This window comes from Ips typographus, linkage group LG2 (genome assembly GCF_016097725.1).
Source record: "Ips typographus isolate SLU linkage group LG2, UJ_Ityp_2.0, whole genome shotgun sequence".
Taxonomy (NCBI): domain Eukaryota; kingdom Metazoa; phylum Arthropoda; class Insecta; order Coleoptera; family Curculionidae; genus Ips; species Ips typographus.
This window is the reverse complement of record NC_138423.1, coordinates 26,351,931-26,367,016: the sequence shown is the minus strand read 5'-3', so window position 1 is coordinate 26,367,016 and position 15,086 is coordinate 26,351,931. Positions and strand designations below refer to the sequence as shown.

At 34.9% G+C, this 15,086-nt stretch overlaps 6 protein-coding genes and 1 long non-coding RNA gene across 9 annotated transcripts in view; 3 read left to right on the top strand and 4 right to left on the bottom strand.

Moving 5' to 3' along the window:
- Positions 1–756: 756 nt before the first annotated feature.
- Positions 757–2,266, top strand: mRpL39 (mitochondrial ribosomal protein L39). Its single transcript, XM_081974178.1, has 5 exons — positions 757–966; positions 1,046–1,228; positions 1,284–1,526; positions 1,583–2,025; positions 2,089–2,266. The coding sequence occupies exons 1-5, from the start codon at positions 885–887 to the stop codon at positions 2,161–2,163; spliced, it is 1,026 nt and encodes a 341-aa protein (XP_081830304.1). The 5' UTR covers positions 757–884; the 3' UTR covers positions 2,164–2,266.
- An 841-nt stretch (positions 2,267–3,107) lies between these two features.
- On the top strand, positions 3,108–5,456 carry LOC145725414 (uncharacterized). The gene is made up of 7 exons (XM_081974181.1): positions 3,108–3,256; positions 3,315–3,421; positions 3,483–3,618; positions 3,727–3,918; positions 4,033–4,138; positions 4,190–4,327; positions 5,274–5,456. Coding segments are annotated over exons 1-7 (768 nt in total). The 5' UTR covers positions 3,108–3,254; the 3' UTR covers positions 5,361–5,456.
- Positions 5,452–11,870, bottom strand: LOC145725410 (uncharacterized). 3 transcript variants are annotated; one of them, XM_081974177.1, is made up of 6 exons: positions 11,537–11,868; positions 11,175–11,480; positions 10,774–11,114; positions 6,432–6,483; positions 6,112–6,376; positions 5,452–6,036 (listed from the first exon to the last, which is right to left on the bottom strand). In XM_081974177.1, the coding sequence occupies exons 1-6, from the start codon at positions 11,636–11,638 to the stop codon at positions 5,564–5,566; spliced, it is 1,539 nt and encodes a 512-aa protein (XP_081830303.1). In that variant the 5' UTR covers positions 11,639–11,868; the 3' UTR covers positions 5,452–5,563. The 3 variants fall into 3 exon arrangements, 2 of the variants coding, with proteins under 2 accessions (XP_081830303.1, XP_081830301.1); XM_081974175.1 differs by having other exon boundaries at positions 5,452–6,376; XR_014177262.1 differs by lacking the exons at positions 5,452–6,036; positions 6,112–6,376; positions 6,432–6,483 and adding exons at positions 7,426–7,718; positions 7,881–8,651 and having other exon boundaries at positions 11,537–11,870.
- On the top strand, positions 9,351–10,417 carry mRpL9 (mitochondrial ribosomal protein L9). The gene is made up of 4 exons (XM_081974180.1): positions 9,351–9,510; positions 9,569–9,895; positions 9,957–10,157; positions 10,217–10,417. The coding sequence occupies exons 1-4, from the start codon at positions 9,424–9,426 to the stop codon at positions 10,397–10,399; spliced, it is 798 nt and encodes a 265-aa protein (XP_081830306.1). The 5' UTR covers positions 9,351–9,423; the 3' UTR covers positions 10,400–10,417.
- Positions 10,406–10,763, bottom strand: LOC145725418 (uncharacterized). Its single transcript, XR_014177263.1, has 2 exons — positions 10,624–10,763; positions 10,406–10,561 (listed from the first exon to the last, which is right to left on the bottom strand). It is a non-coding gene; the product is annotated as an uncharacterized LOC145725418 (long non-coding RNA).
- A 671-nt stretch (positions 11,871–12,541) lies between the features above and the next one.
- Vha13 (V-type proton ATPase subunit Vha13) lies at positions 12,542–13,879 on the bottom strand. Its single transcript, XM_081974183.1, has 3 exons — positions 13,685–13,879; positions 13,276–13,475; positions 12,542–12,943 (listed from the first exon to the last, which is right to left on the bottom strand). The coding sequence occupies exons 1-3, from the start codon at positions 13,764–13,766 to the stop codon at positions 12,875–12,877; spliced, it is 351 nt and encodes a 116-aa protein (XP_081830309.1). The 5' UTR covers positions 13,767–13,879; the 3' UTR covers positions 12,542–12,874.
- Positions 13,880–14,016: 137 nt separating this feature from the next.
- Positions 14,017–15,086, bottom strand: part of Dpm1 (Dolichyl-phosphate mannosyltransferase subunit 1) — a 48,293-nt gene continuing 47,223 nt past the window's right edge. Inside the window, exons 2-5 of the mRNA XM_081974182.1 lie at positions 14,857–15,018; positions 14,595–14,805; positions 14,368–14,530; positions 14,017–14,315 (exon numbers count right to left, since the gene is read on the bottom strand). Coding sequence (XP_081830308.1) covers positions 14,068–14,315; positions 14,368–14,530; positions 14,595–14,805; positions 14,857–14,957 — 723 coding nt within the window. The 5' untranslated portion in view covers positions 14,958–15,018 and the 3' untranslated portion in view covers positions 14,017–14,067. The remainder of the gene's footprint in view (positions 14,316–14,367; positions 14,531–14,594; positions 14,806–14,856; positions 15,019–15,086) is intronic.

The window sequence follows — 15,086 nt, the reverse complement described above, 5'->3', positions numbered from 1 at the left end:
TGAATTGATTGATCACACCGTTTGGCCACTAGAGGGCGTCAAAGTTTCTTCACTATAAAATATGAAATGTTTTATTGTTTTTCTATTTGTTAATAACAGATTTTGATAAAAAAAGGTGTGTATAATACTATAGTAAATAAGTAGTAATTATAAGTTATAATGCTTTTACCAACGTAAATTCAATAATACTATAGATAACACTACAACATACTATTTGTGATGCTATTTTATACTGTATAATAAGTTATTTACCAATAAAAAAGTAATTCAACAATACGCACTTGATAAATATTTTCATGGCGGGAGTTTAATATCTAGGTCATTTCCAACAAGGTTTTCATACGCTTTAAATAAGTTGGGGTTTTTTTCGGCGTTAGAAACTTAAGGAAATCTGCTGCTACTCTTGGTTCATAATCTGACACCCTCATATCACTCACGAACAACACAAATATGCAACTTTAACTTTACTTTTAATATCTTTTAGCACTTTAGTGAACGATATTCAAATTGTAAATTCAAAATAGCTGTCACAGTGACAACAATAATTAATAATGACAACTAAGAAATTAGTCGTTTTCTTTCGGATCTAAACGCGATATGATCCAAAGGTCACGTGGCGTGCGTATAATTTTGTAAACATGGGGTCACGTGGTTCCCTCCGGCGGCGGATTCTAACGAAATAGCTTTTGAAGAAATGTCAAATTTTGTGTCTTCATGGCCTCCTATTTAATAAGGTGGAGATTTAGATTTATAATATTTTCTATGATCGTGAACATAACCAATTTATTTAAAATCATTGCTTTTATGCTTTTCACTAAACATTTTTAAATTTGTAGAAAAGTTTATTACTTACCTAGTAATAGGTAATTTGATTCAAGTGATTAATGGCGCTAAACTGTAAACCATCAGCTCTTTTAATCAGAGTATTAAGAGCTAAGTGCAACTATGTTACTGTATCCTTACAAAGTAATCATCTGACTATTCTACTATTCAATTGAATGGTATTTACTATTTAAAGTTTGCCTGCTAACTAGTCTAATTTTAGGAAATTTGTCTGACATTTCCGAGGAACTTCAACGGCAGAACGATATATTCAATTTTGAAAAGAACAAACAAAAAGAAGCTGTGGGACGAATAGAAAAAATTGATGTTCAGTATGAAGGTGTACCAGAAAACTGTTATTTTGTTATGAACAAGAATATATCCACACCATATGATTGTGCTAAACGTAAATAACTACTGTATATTGATAGTAACAGGGTAGTTAATAATCAAGTTTATAGATCTTGGGGATAAAATTAGGGATAGGTCAGTGGTAGCAGTTTTGAACAGGAAAAGTTTATGGCATTTGCACAAACCTCTTCCAGACTCATGTCTTTTGGAATTTCTTCAGTATAAAAGTCCAAATCCAAGCATTGCAAATAAAGTTTTCTGGAGGACATGCAGTTTTTTACTGGGAGCAGTAGCATCAAATGCTTTCAAATCAAATGTTGAGCTTCATTTACACAGTTTTCCAGTTCCAAATGGTAGGTTCACTTGTAATTTATATTTAGGTGTGTGATGATTTATTTGTACTTTTTAGTAAAATCTGGAAGCTTTGTGTATGATATTCAACTGGGTTTGGATAACTGGACGCCTACCAAGTCTGAGTTAAAGGTTCTGGGGCTGGAATTTATCAAGTTCTGTCAAAGAGACCAGGAAATTGAATGCCTAGACGTAACTGAAAATCTGGCCCTAGAAATTTTCAAAAACAACCCCCATAAAACAGAACAAATACCTGACATACGATCAAAAAATGGTGGCAAAGTCACATTGTACAAAGTTGGTCCCCATATTGATATCAGTTGTGGTCCCATGCTACCAAATACAAATCATGTCGGCAGAATTACAGTCACTAATGTTATAAAGCTGGACACTGATATTAAGGGCAGTCCCATTTATCGGTTTCAGGGTGTTGCTCTGCCTAAAGTTATTTTCCTGAATCAGTATGCTTATGGTTTGATAGAGGAACGAGGGCAAATTTTGGTGATTATTCTCATTTTTTACCAAGAGTTTGTGTGGTTTATAATATAGATTTTTTGTTTTTAGAACTCTGGTAGATTGCCTGGGGATCAAGGAGCTTTTAGTGATGATAATGCTTTTGTAGCCCATGTTAGTCAATAAGTTTTAATTTACCTATATATTTTATTGGTCTTACACTTCATTAGATCCATCCCTTTCAACAGAAAAATCAACTTTCTTTTATAATATACAGGGTGATTCCAAAGTTGGGGCTTTCCTTTCACCTACGAATAGGGCTTCAAAAAATAAGTTTTTTTTTTCCTTTGACGCTTTTTCGAAATATGAACAATAACGAATATACAGTGTGTCAAAGTTACCCCCCCATTCTTTCAATTTTCTTGAAAAATGAAAAAATGTAAAGTGCTTTTTTTCTACTTATTTCACCTAACTTTAAGGTCCTTTGGTATTAATATGCCCTTTGCTGTGCATTGGAACCTTTCTAGAGCAAAATAAAAAATTACCAAAATTGCACTATTTGTAAAAATAGCATATTTTTTGACACACGTTGCTTTGATCCTAAATTACTCCCTTACTTGACAAGCTACGTCAAAATGTCATAGAAAACAAAAGATAGAGCTGATTTCAAGCTTTCTAAATATCCGTTTGGACGCTAGGGGGCGTTAAAGTTCTTTCACCATAATATCATATAATATGTGATTATTATATTGTAAATATTTTTTAGTCAGATTTCTGATCTGTATCTCTTAATCCGGCCGAGTTCCTGGCAAAGAAATGGTTAAAAGGTTAAACTTTAGGTCTACCTCTGTTAGTTTTTGAGATATCAAAAAACCGACTGCACCAGCGTCTTTTCCGGGAAATTTTAACATAAAATGACACCGAGACGTCAACTGTAACTTAACAAATAAAAAAGTTGTATTTTTTGACGGTTCCAGGCGCCATTTTGAATTTTCTGTCAAAATATTGACTTGCACTTCATTCTGAAGGAAATCTCACGTAGTTTCAAGAAATGAGAGACAAAATGGCATCGCAGGCCGCCATTTTGAATTTTCTGTCAAAATATTGACTTGCACCTCACATTCGCGATCTCCGACTTGAGTTTACCGTCCTTGCTCCAGATCGAATTAATTGAAATATGCTTATGGTTAAGTGACACTTATGATAAAACAAATCGACGACTGATATAGCATGTGTGGAAGATTAATATCAGAACAACTTAAAATTATGTGCTAAACATGTGAGTATAATAATTATTAATACCTCTATATTCAATACTGAATCAAATTTTATTACAGGGATGCCAAAAGTTATATTTTTATCCAAATACTGTTAATAACAGTAGCAAATGGTAAAGTCCAAATTTGTTTTAATACTGCCCCACTGGCGGTAACAAATTCCCAATGTAAGTGGTTTTTAGTATTATACTTCATTTAAAGGTTTTACAATGAGCTAATTGTTTTCAGATGTGAGTGAATCAGAAATTTCTCAACTAATTACAGAAGCCAAAACCGAGATTACTGAAGTCCTTACGGCGTGGTTTAACGAGACAACGTTTAATTTTACTACAATCCCGGTCAATCTATCGCATCCTGCTGTAACGTGAGTTCACTTTATCTTTACAACAATTATTGATCAAAATATGGCGAAAATCAAAGTACATGGGAGCAGTTATTTCTTTCAAGTGTAATTTTTTTCATACGATAACAGTATGATAGGTGAAGTCACAAACGCAACTGTGGTGATATCAGACAAGGTCCTTAAGCTATTCACTATAGACCCTGATGGGTTTGAAGTATTCAACCTCACCTTCCGGAGCATTTTTCTTAATGGTTCGTACGACCTGAATGGATACGTAGGTGCCAGCAGATTGTTTGACATATACGGCAAAGGACAATTGAGGTACTGCTAGACAGTTTGGTCAAAAGAAGCAGCATAAAGCTTGCTGCTTTTTCTTGACCAATCACATATTACGAACATCCCATGGATTTTTCAATCAATATCGAGTTTTATCAGTTTAGAACTGCTGGACTTTTCCGTAGCTTTTCTAGTCAATTTGAACATTACCGAAACCGCCCTATGTATTCCCATACTGTCTAGAGTTTACGTGGCTGATTACTGGGTAATGATTTAACTTGCATGTTTTGGTTAGTAACTGTTAAGTTTATTTTAGAATAATTTTGAAAATTTTATGAACGGCGACGAAGATTTAGACCCATTGCTCAACGGGGCGTTTCAGTACATAATTCCGGACGCCATCAGAATTATTTATAGAGAAATGGCTGATTACGCTGATCCTTACATTCAAAAGGTGAGCATTTCGTTAGTTAATACAGGTTCGAACAAAAAATAAGCATAGCCGGTGTTTTAATCAACCAGCTACTTAGATGTGGTAAATCCAAAACCGACCATAGGAAAACTGCGTAACGGACAGAGAAACGTACATTATTGCATGCGCGGGACTAAGACAAAAAAAGGAAAAAATATCAAGTAGGTCATATTTTCAGCGCGCTGTTGCCAAACGCCAAGTTATTTTGTCGACGGTATTTGAGTGATACTTGGCGTTTGGCAACAGCGCGCTGAAAATATGGCCTACTTGATATTTTTTTCGTTTTCTGTCTTAGTCCCGCGCATGCAATAATGTACGTTTCTCTGTCCGTTACGCGGTTTTCCTATGGTCGGTTTTGGATTTACCACAACTGTATACGTTTCTATACGTACACATACCAGGTGTCCAAGAGCACCCTGGACATAGGAGATTAACATGGGAAAACGGTTTTGATTTTTTTGCGCCTGTACGGTTGATTTGATTGAAAAATCGTATTAATGAAAATTGTAGTACCTATCACGGACTAGTCTTCTGTATTTTTTTCAGATCTCTAACTTGAGCCCTTTCGTCGTAAAACACGAACAAAAATGCGAAAATTTAAACTTTTTACCTGCACTGTATAAGCGGTTGTCGAGCAACCGTACCACCAACAATGATCTGTTTACCCGTTGCCCGACAACCGCCTATACAGTGCAGGCCAAAAGTTTAAATTGTCTCATTTTTGTTCGTGTTTTACGACGAAAGGGCTCAAGTTAGAGATCCGAAAAAATACAGAAATCTAGTCCGTGATAGGTACTACAACTTTCATTATTACGATTTTTCAATCAAATCAACCGTACAGGCGCAAAAAAATCAAAACCGTTTTCCCATGTTAATCTCCTATGTCCAGGGTGCTCTTGGACACCTGGTATAATTATTTCTATTTTAGGCAATAGACGACGTTCTTCAGAGCAACGCCCTGACATCATTTATAAGTCTTTTAAAAGCGATATCACTGAACAACATTCAAGTTTGACACATTTTCTGCCTGAACTTTTAAAATTTGTTATAACTGAAATTAAAACCTTTTCACAGATTGTTGCCAATATAAGAAGAAAAAAGTAGCGTAACACTTTCAATGTCTTTTTATATCATCACTTTTCGAACAAGACATCCTACAACCAAATATAAAAAAAATCAATAAAATTATCACAACAAATATTCACGTTATATCACTACTCAACGCACACTAACCGATAAACTAATGCCTTTCAAACACTTTTTCTTAAGATGATAGTTTAACTTAGACTTATCAGCGTACTTTTTTTTGCAAAGGAAACATTCAAACTGTTTCTCTCCAGTATGGAGAGTCATATGACTAGCAACAATCGACTCTTTCACAAACCTTTTACCGCAAATCGGACATTCGTACGGTTTGTCCCCCGAGTGCGTTTTCTCGTGACTGTTCAGTCCTGACAAGTGTAAAAACTGCATCCCGCATATACCGCAAGTGTACGGATTCTTCCCTAAATGCGTCATGCTGTGTACTTTCAGGTTCATCGTATGCCTAAACCGTTCCCCGCACAGTTCACACTCGTACGGTTTCTCGCCTGTATGAATCTCCATGTGCGATTGCAAGTTGTATTTGGTGGCGAACATTTTGTGGCACACATCGCACTCAAATTCTTTAATTTTAACCGGTTCTGTATGACCTACGATGTGTTTTTTCAAGTTGGATTTTTGGGAGAAGGTGTGCCCGCAAATTCCGCAAGTATACGGTCGAATACCTTTGTGAATTTTGTGGTGGTTGTTCAAGTTTGATTTGGCGGCGAACGTTTTAGGACAAAGATCGCATTTGAATGGACGTTCGCCCGTGTGCCGGCTACGAATGTGTTTCTCCAAAATGGCCTTTTGGGAGTAGCGAGTGTGACAGTGGTGGCACTCGAACCGTTTTTCGCCCGTGTGGCTCAGTTTGTGTCTTTGCATGTTCCACATGGTCGTGAAGTACTTTCCGCAAACGTCACATCGGATGTCCTCAGTTACGTCAGACTCCTAGAATTCATATACTTGTACAGAAAACCAAATTCATAGTTCAATCAGCATTTACCTTAAAAGATTTACCATTCTTACTTAAATTAAGACCAGCTTGGATTAGAAACCTGAAAGTACAAAAGAAGGATCTATTAAAAAAAACAGATCGTTCCATAAGGAATAGTTCTGAAACTCAAATCTTAAAATGGTAGAATGAGTACATCTCTCAAGAGACTCAAATGAATTTACTCTCCTTAGTGATGCGTAAATTACCGGTGAAGTAAATATTTTCCTTTACCTGGAAAATTTGACCGGTAAAATACAAATATTGGGTTCAAATTCTGACACAGTTTTTCTTCCTGACTGTACCAAATTTTGTGGTGTTTTTTCAGGTTATCGGATAGGAAATTTAATGAGGATTCGAAAAATGTGCTTAAAATAATAACTTTCTTACTCCAAGTGTCTGAGTGTCTCGATTTTGTCTTTGATTGTCCTTGAAATCGTGTTCAAACTTCATAACACAACTTCCACTGATTTAAATATTTGTTGCACCAAACCAGTTTTAACTCGAAAACGGTAAAAGTTACAAAAAAATTGCAAAAGACCAAAAATGTTCTTAATCAACTCTTTAACCCAACACCGTAAGTTTGCAGGACCCTTTTTGCTTCCAGTATAAAGGATGTGCAATAAAATTATGGTGGTTCACTATTTTCGGCACCCTTACTCTACACACCACTGGAAAGAGGACCTCAAAACGGTTCATTTAAGTGGTTGAACCACCCTGAACTACCAAAAATACCTGAGTTACAGGGTGTTCAAATTTGAAACCACAATTTCAACGGATTTGTTGCATCAAACCAGTTTTTGCTAAATAACTCAGAAAAGGTACAAAATACGAACAATTTAAGAAAGAGCAAAAATGTTCATAAACAACTACTTAACTCATCCCTGGAAGTTTTACAGTCCCTCAGTGCCGCTACTATACAGGGGATGCATGAAAAGTGTAGTGATTCAGATTTACGACTTACGCCCATCATTACCTCCAGTAAGAGATATAAAAAATACTACAATTTTTGCAGAAAATTATTTGTATGTATATTAAGCAAACTAGATGCGCTTTTTAACAAATGCAACTTATCTATAAATAACGGGTGTTCAATAATTGTTATGGTCAGGTCGCCTATGGATGGCAAAATTGTCACAAAAAGCGTATGTCTTAGATAACGTTGCGAACAATTATTATATGACAGCTGTCACTCCTTTGATTTCAAACTATATACGAACTTATCAACGACCCTACGTTCATGCTAGAACGAGAGAACCACAGCCAACTACAACCATAACAATTATTGAACACCAGTTACTAAAGCCGCATTCGTTTTCACGCTACCTGGAGCGAGCAGAGCGCTTTTGACGTCACAATGACGTAATTTGACAGTTGGTCAAATTATGGTTTTCCCAAATTACGTCATCGTGACGTCAAAAAAGCTCTGCACGCACCATGGAGCTTGAAAACGAATATGGCCTAAGTGTCCAAACGTCTTATCATTCTCATCTTCATCTGCTGTTATTTGGATTATGGAAATGAGTTACGCTTGCCATTAAACATAAAATTGCACATATCCCTACTCATGCACTTCCTGAATTAAGTCACTCTTATAAAAACATAACTCATTATAAATAAATCTACAATATAATTCAATCTTGGACCAATAATTTAAAAAAAAGCAAAATTATTCCTCAGCGGTACTCAGAATGCATATTTTTCTTATGCATAGACAATAAAGCGGCAGATACAAACTTTTTTTTACACACTTCGCAAGCGTAAGGACGCTCTCCCGTATGAAACCTTTCGTGTTGTTTGAGTAACGGCTTCAAAGTGAACGTTTTCGGGCAATACGAGCACTTGAACGGTCTTTCTCCGGTGTGTCTCAACAAATGTTGATTCAAACAGTACCTGTTAGGGTAACCTTTACCGCAATAAGAGCATACGTGCGGTAACATTGGTTTTCCCGAATGGTATTTTTGCATGTGTCGGTACAGTCCCACTTGGCTGATGGAACTAGTTTGGCACACTTCGCAAACGTACGGTTTCACCACTTTGCCGTGTCCAAATTTTATATGAGAATAGTATTCAGATTCGAGGGAAAATCTGCTGGGACATTTGTCGCAATCGAAGGTTTTTACTTGACCGGCGTGGATTTTGCGGTGTTTTTTCAGGTCACTCTTGCTGCGAAAGTCTGCATTGCAAAAAGCGCAAGCGTAAATTTTTCCACGTTGACTGTCAATTGCGGATCTGAAAGATAAAACATGCCTCATTTAGAGTTTCCGTGGTTGTGTCACAATATCGCTACATCCACCCAACACCCACTTACATAGAAAGGCTGTAAATAAAAGACCTTGTTCTTGAATGGTTTATTCACAAATTGTTCACGGTTATTTTAGTCAATATCAAGTCTTTTCTGGTTTGCTTTGTGGATCTCCAAACCCTAAAAAAGATTGAAGCAAAATGAGCGAAGAATAAAAATATCAAAGTACTTACCTATTTAATTATTAATTTCAAAAAATGTATGTAAATCTAGTTGCAGTGGACAAGGAGTCTTATTGTTGTTGGATTCCAAGTCAAAAACATTTCTTGGTTTTTTCAAAATTTTTACATTTATTAAGAAATTACATTTTTTAAACGACTTTTTGTTGAGAACTTAGCTTTCTAAATATTTTTTTTTAATGGATCACCCTGTATATTTTACACGACTTTGGAAAATAACCATAATAATAGCTCGGTGTACAGAATTGTTGCAAAAATATATAAAACTCACAAACTGAAACTAGTAAAACTTACTACTATAACGTATTTGAGTAAAAAATAAAATACAAATAACAAGCTCATGATTTCTCCCTTAGAGGGCGCACCATATTTCAAAGGCGCCACTAATAACCACACTGGTAGCAAGCGCCTAATATTCAAACTAAAAGAAGAGGAATATTACTGCAACCTAACCTCACCCACAAGTAAACTTTTTTTAGTTGATTTTAAAAACAAAAAAGTGTTAATTATAAATTTAATAATGTGGAAAACTGCTATTCCAATACTATCTCGAACCTTGACAGAAGCTACCATGCTACCCATAACAACATACACCCAACAATTCAGGGTAATTTTTGTCTAATTTCAAGGTAAAAACCTACTGCTAAAAAGCGCCATTCTTTCAGACAACCTTCATTTTAAAACGAAAATACCCCGCTCCTTTACATAAAAAGGGCTGCGAGCCGAAAAAGTTACGACACAAATACTTTATCTATGAGGAAGTGAAACAAACTGCTATTGAACCTCAAACTCCAATAGAGGTGGTTTTAACCACATTTGTGAACGGCCTGGGCAATGTTGGAGATACAGTGTCGGTAAAACCAAACTATGCATACAACAACTTGTTGTTACCTGGTTTGGCAGTTTATGCCACTCCAGCAAATGAGGAAAAATATAAGTCTCAAGTCTCTGATTCAACACAAGTGCATTACAGTTCCCAACATGCTAAAATGGTTTGATTTTTATCATTATATGTTTGTCTTGCATGTGAAATTAATAAAATTTTGATTTTAGACACTAGAGCGATTATCACACTTATATTTGTCAGTGGTTATGAACAAAGATCATCCATGGACATTGAAACCTTGGCATGTCAAATTAGCATTTAGGAAATGTGGATTTATTGTTCCAGAGGAAGCTATAGCCTTACCAGATAAGCCAATTTCAGGGCCTGATATGAACTTGCAAGATAAAGAATTTTTTGTGACTGTCACTGTAAGTTTTAAGCTATTTTCATTGGTAGATGTTAACAATTTTTATTTTATTTTTTGAAGATCAATAAGACTGAAAAGACAAATGTTCGGTGTAGGATACATCATTGGAGTACAGATGTAACAGAGAGGATTCCACATATACATGAGTTTTGGAAAGCTGATACTGATCCAATTTATCCAGAATTTTCTGAAGTTTTAAAAGAATTACCTAAAAGAACAGAAAATGATGTTTATCAGAATTAAAAAGTGTTTATTCTAGTAGTTTTGTGTCTTTATTTGCTTTTGAAAGTAATTCAATATTAAGGTTTATACAGACATTAGTTAAATATTTGTTAAAAGAAAAGTGGTGAAAAAATGTCATCACATAGTTTCTCAATCAAGTGGTCATCATACTAGGGGATAATTCTGTGATTAAAATGCATACTTATACAAAAAATAGGCTTTTAAATATAAATTATTTCACTTACCTTTCAATGCAAACACTCAACTTTTAAACACTAGAAAAACTGAATTAGAGAAAAGTAGTTTATAACATTGAACACATACAAGTTACATTTTAGTTAGTAATTTGGTGATTCAAAATTAACACAAATTTATAAAAAGTGAAATTTACTTACTCTTCCATGTTAAGGTTCATTTCCTCCTGCTTTACTCCAGTCAATCCAGCAGCAACATGAAGGCTCAAATCAGTACTCTGTTCAAACATAGTTTTATCCAAGTTCTCCTTTTTAACATTTTCTATACTAAATTCTGGCTCACTATTATTTGTACACATTTCATGCAAGCTTTCCACAACACTTTGTAAATCAACTGATTTTTTTGATTTAAAATGGCTTTTGTAAGGGTAACTTCTTAGTTTATCCTCAATATCCAAGCAAACTGTTTTTAAATGGTGGAGTTTTTGCAAGTTACCTAAGCAATTCTCACACATTACTGGGTCTCGACTTATCTCTAAGTCCTAAAGTGTGGTATACTGTTTCAATGCTGTTTATTGAGAATTAGGAACAACAATGCTTACCACTTCTGGAAGGCACATGGTAAGCATACTGTCTAAGTAAGCATCTGGACTTGAAGGTGTTAACACTGTAAATGAGTCACAATCAATTGGTTCCAGGCATGTGCGGCATATTCTTTCTTTGGTATTACTAGGAATAGTTATATTGCAAAGAATTTCATTTACACTTAATTTGGTTTTATTGCCATTAGAACATTTTTGTTTCAGTTGCTGCTGGCTTTCATAACATAACAGTTTAAACTTGTGCAGCTCCTCAATTGAAGTGGAACATTTATTACAAATGACTGGGTTAATTGTTAGGTCCAAGTCCTGTAAATAAAATATAAATGGAGAGACTGCTTATGAGATTACTGTTGCATACTCACCATTTCTGGAATCACGCTATTAATAATACATTTGTAAGGATCAGATAGTTTAAAAAAGCTTTTTTCAGACAACAAATCTAAACAGAGGCGACAAATTTCCATTTTTTTGTTGGTACACACCTAACTGAAGTAATTGAACACTGTATACTGTATCCCTAGACAGTCAGCGCCTTATTACTTCGTTATAATAAACAGAGGCATTGGATTTATTCATTACTAAATACCTTTTGAATTTTCAAAATATTTAGTCTCAGAAATTTGTAAAAATCAAGAAAATTGAAAAACACTAAAGATTTCGACATTGACATTTTACAACATAGAGATGGGAAAATGCAAGTGACAGATGGCAAAGCGACCGAAGACCAAAGTGAACAACTAGTGATGTTCTAACCATTGTGTTTAACTACATTTTCAATAATTTTCATATTTAATAACTCAGAAACGGTGAAAGTTGTGTGTGTTTTTGTCACATTCAAAAAATTAAACTATCTCTGTACGAAGTTTAAAAAAGCTAGGAAAGACGGATCACATCTGTAAAAACATTCAATTTTTTTAAATTGCGCCCATTTAGATTTTATTACATAACCGTTATTCATAATAAATCTTTTCTTGTCTAACTTTACCTAAATATGTGGTAGAGAAAGAGCAAGCAATATACTTCAGTTTTTTTGACACACCAGTTATAGATTAAGACATTTTATCGATTTACGGTGTTGACAGTTTTCTATTATTTGTAAGGGCGTCTTACTTACTTAAGGGCTACCTGAGGAGCGTCTGCGAATCCGAATAGCTTTGAGTGAGGAAGGCTTAAGGGTTCGTTGGAGGTGCGACTATGAATACAGGCATTTTAGCTTGTCTCTGATCTGGAATACCCAAGCAAAATGAGTTTTCAATTTCATGCATCAGCCATAATCCTCCAAAAAAATATCTGTAATTGGTCTGTTTTATGTATCAATAGAAAGAATGTTTAGTGCTAAAACTAGAGGTAATCAAAATGCAATAAAATAAACATCAAATTCTTTTTTTTATTCACAACAGACTTACAACAAACAGGACGCCGGCAGAAAACAGTGCATATTTAACTTATAAACCAATAATATTTGATTGGAAACCTAGACAACAATTTCAAATTAGGCAATTTATGTTAAGTATGTAAATCTGACATCAAAAACGATGTATACAAGTGCGAATACCAAATAAACAATGGATAAAATATTCATTAAAAATGGAATGAGTTAGAGGATAATACATCAACAATAATTAAGTATCTACATTTTATGTAACTTTGTTTTAGTCCTTACATACAAAAAGTATCCAGGAAACTAGATTGCAGACAGTTTACTGGCGATAATTCTTGTGGATTTCTGGCTTGATGTCATATACCAAGGCCAAAATCTCCTCAATCACCTAGAAAAAATCATTGAATTAATAGATACTAAAATATTAATAGCAAAGTAGGAATTAATTTATTAAATACAATTAAAATGCTAGTACTAAATGTATGTTAAGCTTGTCATGTCATGTGAACATTTTAAATCACAAGACTACATATTATACAGGTTTATTTCTGAATCTAGAGTTTCAACTGAAGCAATTTGAGCCCATCTAACAGTGAATAGATTAATCAATGCCTGTTGACCAATTAAGAGATTGATTGACTATAAATTATCTACATGAAACCCATGACCACCACCAGTCACATGACATGACTGTAGGTATATAAACAGGCAGAAACTTACAGCTTCCTTCTGGCCTTGCACCAGCCTGTTCATTTCTGCAATTCGCAATTTGGTGTCGGCATCAATTTTAGCAGCAACATCCTCTTTAGAGCCCATGTGTTTGGCCTCAAACTCACGGAATTGACGTTCTCGCTCTTTGCGGTATTTCTCAATCTCATCTTGAGCTTCTTCTTTGGCTTGCTTTAGTCTGCGAGCTTTACCTGTTAAAAATTGATGAATTTGATATTGGAGTTCAACAATTCATTGAACACTCAACAGTAGCTGTTTAGTGGAATTTCAGTTATGAGCAACAACACACATTAAAATGACTGTTTCACTTATTACAGCTAAACAAAATGGGTGAAAAAAAGTGTCCAACACCCTCACAGAGAAAAAAAAATCAGATTCAGGAATGCAAAGAAATACTTACGTTTACGGGCTTCGGATACTTTTTCGGCTGCACGTTTTTCTGCAGCTAGTAGCTGTTGAATGCCCTGAGTTTGGCTGGCCATTCTAATACAAAAACCTCCCGATTTAATTACAGTTTTATTAGAACTAGCAGAAAATTCGACTGGAACAAGGCAAGGCAAAACGGGCGCACCTGATGACAGTCATATGACTGCTCCGTCATCGATTATAACCCCCACCCCTGTTGAGTTCTGAACGATTCGGCCAATAAGGACTATGTGAAGTTTCAAAGTTGGCATTGCTGACAATTGACAGTGTTGGCATATAGATTATTATGCAAAGACAAAATACAGGTTTCTGTAAATATACATTTAATTACATGGAATGAAAGGAATCAAACTTAAATTAGGTAGTGGCAAATAAATATAAAAGACCATGGACAAATTGGAATATTTCTGAACCACCTAGCTTTGACTCCCCATAAACTCTGTCCACAAAACTAATAGGCACTTCTCCAATTGTGTATCCTTTTTGCCTGGCTCTTACAACCATTTCCATTTGGAACACATAACCTTTGGAGACACAACTTTTTACCAAGTCTTCCAGAACTTCCTTTTTGTATAATCTAAATGATCCTGTGAGGTCTGAAACACCTACAAATTTTTAATTTTATAACCTTCTCTGTCATGAAAGTTTTTTTGTTACCTGGACGTAATAAAATCTGTGTTAGTAAATTGGCGCCTCTGGAAATGAGCTTCCTCTTAAAGTCCCATCCATAAACACCACCATTTCCTTTATACCTAGTCCCAGTTACTATGTCATACTTTTGAGTCTCTTGTGCTTCAATGAATTGTTTTATAAACTTTGGCTGAAATAATCAATTATACAAACATTGTGGTGCCAAGCTCCTACTTTAGATGATTCATTGTTACATGATGACTTAAATCTGCATCCATAATTATAATAAAATTGCCTGTCGCATGCTTTATACCATGTATGTAAGCTGTTCCAAGACCCAGTTTTTTCTCTCTTGGTCTCAATACAATCTTATCACTACCATAAATAGTTTGCAGTTGTTTGGCTGCCTCCAGGGTGCCATCAGGACTACCGTCATCAATTACGATAATTTCGTATGAGTATCCACTGAAATCGATTGTTAGAAAAGTGTGAACATTAACTTTTATGTTTACAAACCTAGAATTGAGGTGTTTTACCAGCAACCATATGATAATGGGGAGATTGTCCACTTCGTTGTAAGTGGGAAGTAAAATGGAATATTTATTTTGGGAACTCATAGTAATATTATTCAAAAACAAGTCAAAATATTAAATATTCACAATTTTCATAAATAATTGAATCTTCTTTCTTAAGGTGTAAGTAAACAAAAAGTTGACACGTTACACGTTACGTCACTACAATTGCTG